Source organism: Lottia gigantea (genome assembly GCF_000327385.1).
Source record: "Lottia gigantea unplaced genomic scaffold LOTGIsca_8, whole genome shotgun sequence".
Taxonomy (NCBI): Eukaryota; Metazoa; Mollusca; class Gastropoda; family Lottiidae; genus Lottia; species Lottia gigantea.
Window position 1 is genome coordinate 1,839,455 of NW_008710662.1, and position 2,449 is coordinate 1,841,903.

Consider the following 2,449-nt stretch of genomic DNA (forward strand, 5'->3'; position numbering starts at 1 on the left):
ACCTAAAGTATAAAACATAATCATAGTAGAACACTTTTTCATCCAATCAGCATTGGATAAATTGTTTAAAGGTACTGCAGTTGATTTGAGTCTTGAATATATGTAAAAGGTCTGTAGAAGAACTAGAAATGTACGAAAATTGCATAATTTCTTAATAAATAACGCTTCACTTTCTATGATCTAACTAGGACAGTCTACTAGAACCCTATCTTTGTTTTGAGGTAGTTAATTTAGTTCAATTGTTAAAAGTTGTTTGTATTTTATTACACTAATAACTAAGCACACATACCTGTATCTAATCTTTGTTTCCACTCAGCTGTATAGAAACAAGGAACTAACTCTTGTTTTACTTGATGGAGGTGTAAACCTAAGTCAGTCAAAACGTTTGAATTCACAAAGGGTTCTTTTATTTCATCTTGTCTTCTAAAACACGCTGCATAGGTGGTATTTTCCTTTTCGGTCTAGATAAGTACAAAGTGACCAAAATTATGGCATAAGAAGGTCTTATATTCTAACTAATGTATGAAAGGCCAGGAAGTTGGTAATAGATATAGTTATATCTGTCTGAAAATTGAAATAATTTCATTATACAACAGTAACCAAAGAAGCATTACCTTTGTGATAATATTGTCAGATACACATTTCTCTAGAATGTCATTCAGAAGTTTAAAATTGTTTTGTATTGACATTCTCGTCTCAGTTTCCCCTACACTAGACACGATAGCACATCCACCTGGATAAAAATACAACTCTGAAAATATTTCATTTTATTACCACGATCCCTAATAGTAAACTAGCTTTAATGCATATTATAGTATTAGGAAATAAAACCGAGTTCTTCTTTGTAGACTGGCAAGCTGTCACGTTACTTCCAAACTGGTCAATCAACATGAACATTGTTACGGTTTGTTATGTTTAACGGTTGAACACGAGCTAAGGTAATGGTACAGCACAAGCAGACATTCGTGAACAATACATTAGTAAGTGCAATCTCTCTGGTCTCATCAATAATTTCGATTAAGAAAGAAATGGCAATGGCTTTATGGATGCAAGCAGAAAATAACCAAAAATCTAGATCTGCATTTTAGTGAAATGCAATAAAAGAAATTAGATTCGGTAAAATATTTTCTTATGTAAATGTTACTTATATACATTTGAATACCTTGTTTTAGCTCTTTACCCCTTAGTTTCCAAAATTGTAACCAGTCTTCGGCGGCTAATTTTTTAATAACCTCCTTTTCCTCTTCATTTTTTGAAAGTAATCTGTATATACTGTCAGTTAAAATAATCGGCCTAAATCAAAATAAAACATAATCTGGTGCACAGGAGTTTGGACATTTCATTCAATCCTCTAAATATTAATTTTAACTATAGGATAAAATACCTGCATCAAGAGGAATTAATCACGAGGGGAGATTTTAGATATCATAAAACCGAGGGAATGTGTTTAACTGACTTTAATTGACAAAGACTCATTTGCTGTTATTTTTTGTTGTGGAAAAAATAATAAATAATTAAGAAGTAAGGGGCTCAATTGGTGGCTTAAGACTCGGTCAGTTCACCAACAACTGAGCTAGACTTACTAGTTGTAAGACATAGAACTTTAACGGTAAAGAATTTTAAGCAAACCTTGGGTCCGTGCCTCGGAAAAGATTAAGTGACACATTTTACTACCAATATTAAGTCAATATTATTGAGTGTGTTTCCCATATTGATGAATATGCTTGATTCCATATATTGACGGATTAAAATCACTTTTATACGTCCACATGGAAATTTAGACATAATATTGCTGTTGTCTTTGTTCGTCTACATTTCTTCTATACTCGATAGAGCTACAGTTTTGAATCAATCTTAACGAAACTTGGTATGCATGCATATATACTGATTAATTTAATAATAATCGGACGAACGGTGTGGGAGTCATTGCCCTGGACAGGTCAAATTTGGCAGGATAGAGGCTACCGTTTTTATCCGATCTTGATGAAACCTGGTATGCATGCGATTTCGGCCAAGTTGGAAAAGGTTTGGCATTTACCTAAAACATGACTGGGCCACTTTGTTATCATTTCTGACAGCTGGAAGTGGATGGAAGCTATCTTTAGTTTTATTGAAGATTCAACAATACTTGGACAATAGAGCGTAAATCTATTGAAACACAATATGTGTAGAGAATCCGTCAATACATTGAGCCAATCTATAATATTGATGGTTTTATTGAACGTGTATGGACCCCTTAAGAGATGTAGACAACTCAATCTAATATATAATACAAAATGCTAGACAAAACTCATTGTTCGTTCACAACTTGCATCTGATAGCGTCCACTGGAGTAAACCAACGCATTCTCTATTGCATATAAATCCAACATACTCGAGAAAATACGTTTTCGGGCATATGGATGGAGCTGAAGACCATTCAGCTAGACTATATGTTTGATAAGGCATTT

The 2,449-nt window shown here is 33.5% G+C and overlaps 1 protein-coding gene across 1 annotated transcript in view; it reads right to left on the reverse strand.

Moving 5' to 3' along the window:
• Positions 1-2,449, reverse strand: part of LOTGIDRAFT_155360 (hypothetical protein) — a gene marked incomplete at both ends in the record, with an annotated part of 5,846 nt that overhangs the window by 1,842 nt on the left and 1,555 nt on the right. Inside the window, 2 exons of the mRNA XM_009066926.1 lie at positions 290-461; positions 615-751. Of these exons, the coding sequence (XP_009065174.1) occupies positions 290-461; positions 615-751 (309 nt within the window). The remainder of the gene's footprint in view (positions 1-289; positions 462-614; positions 752-2,449) is intronic.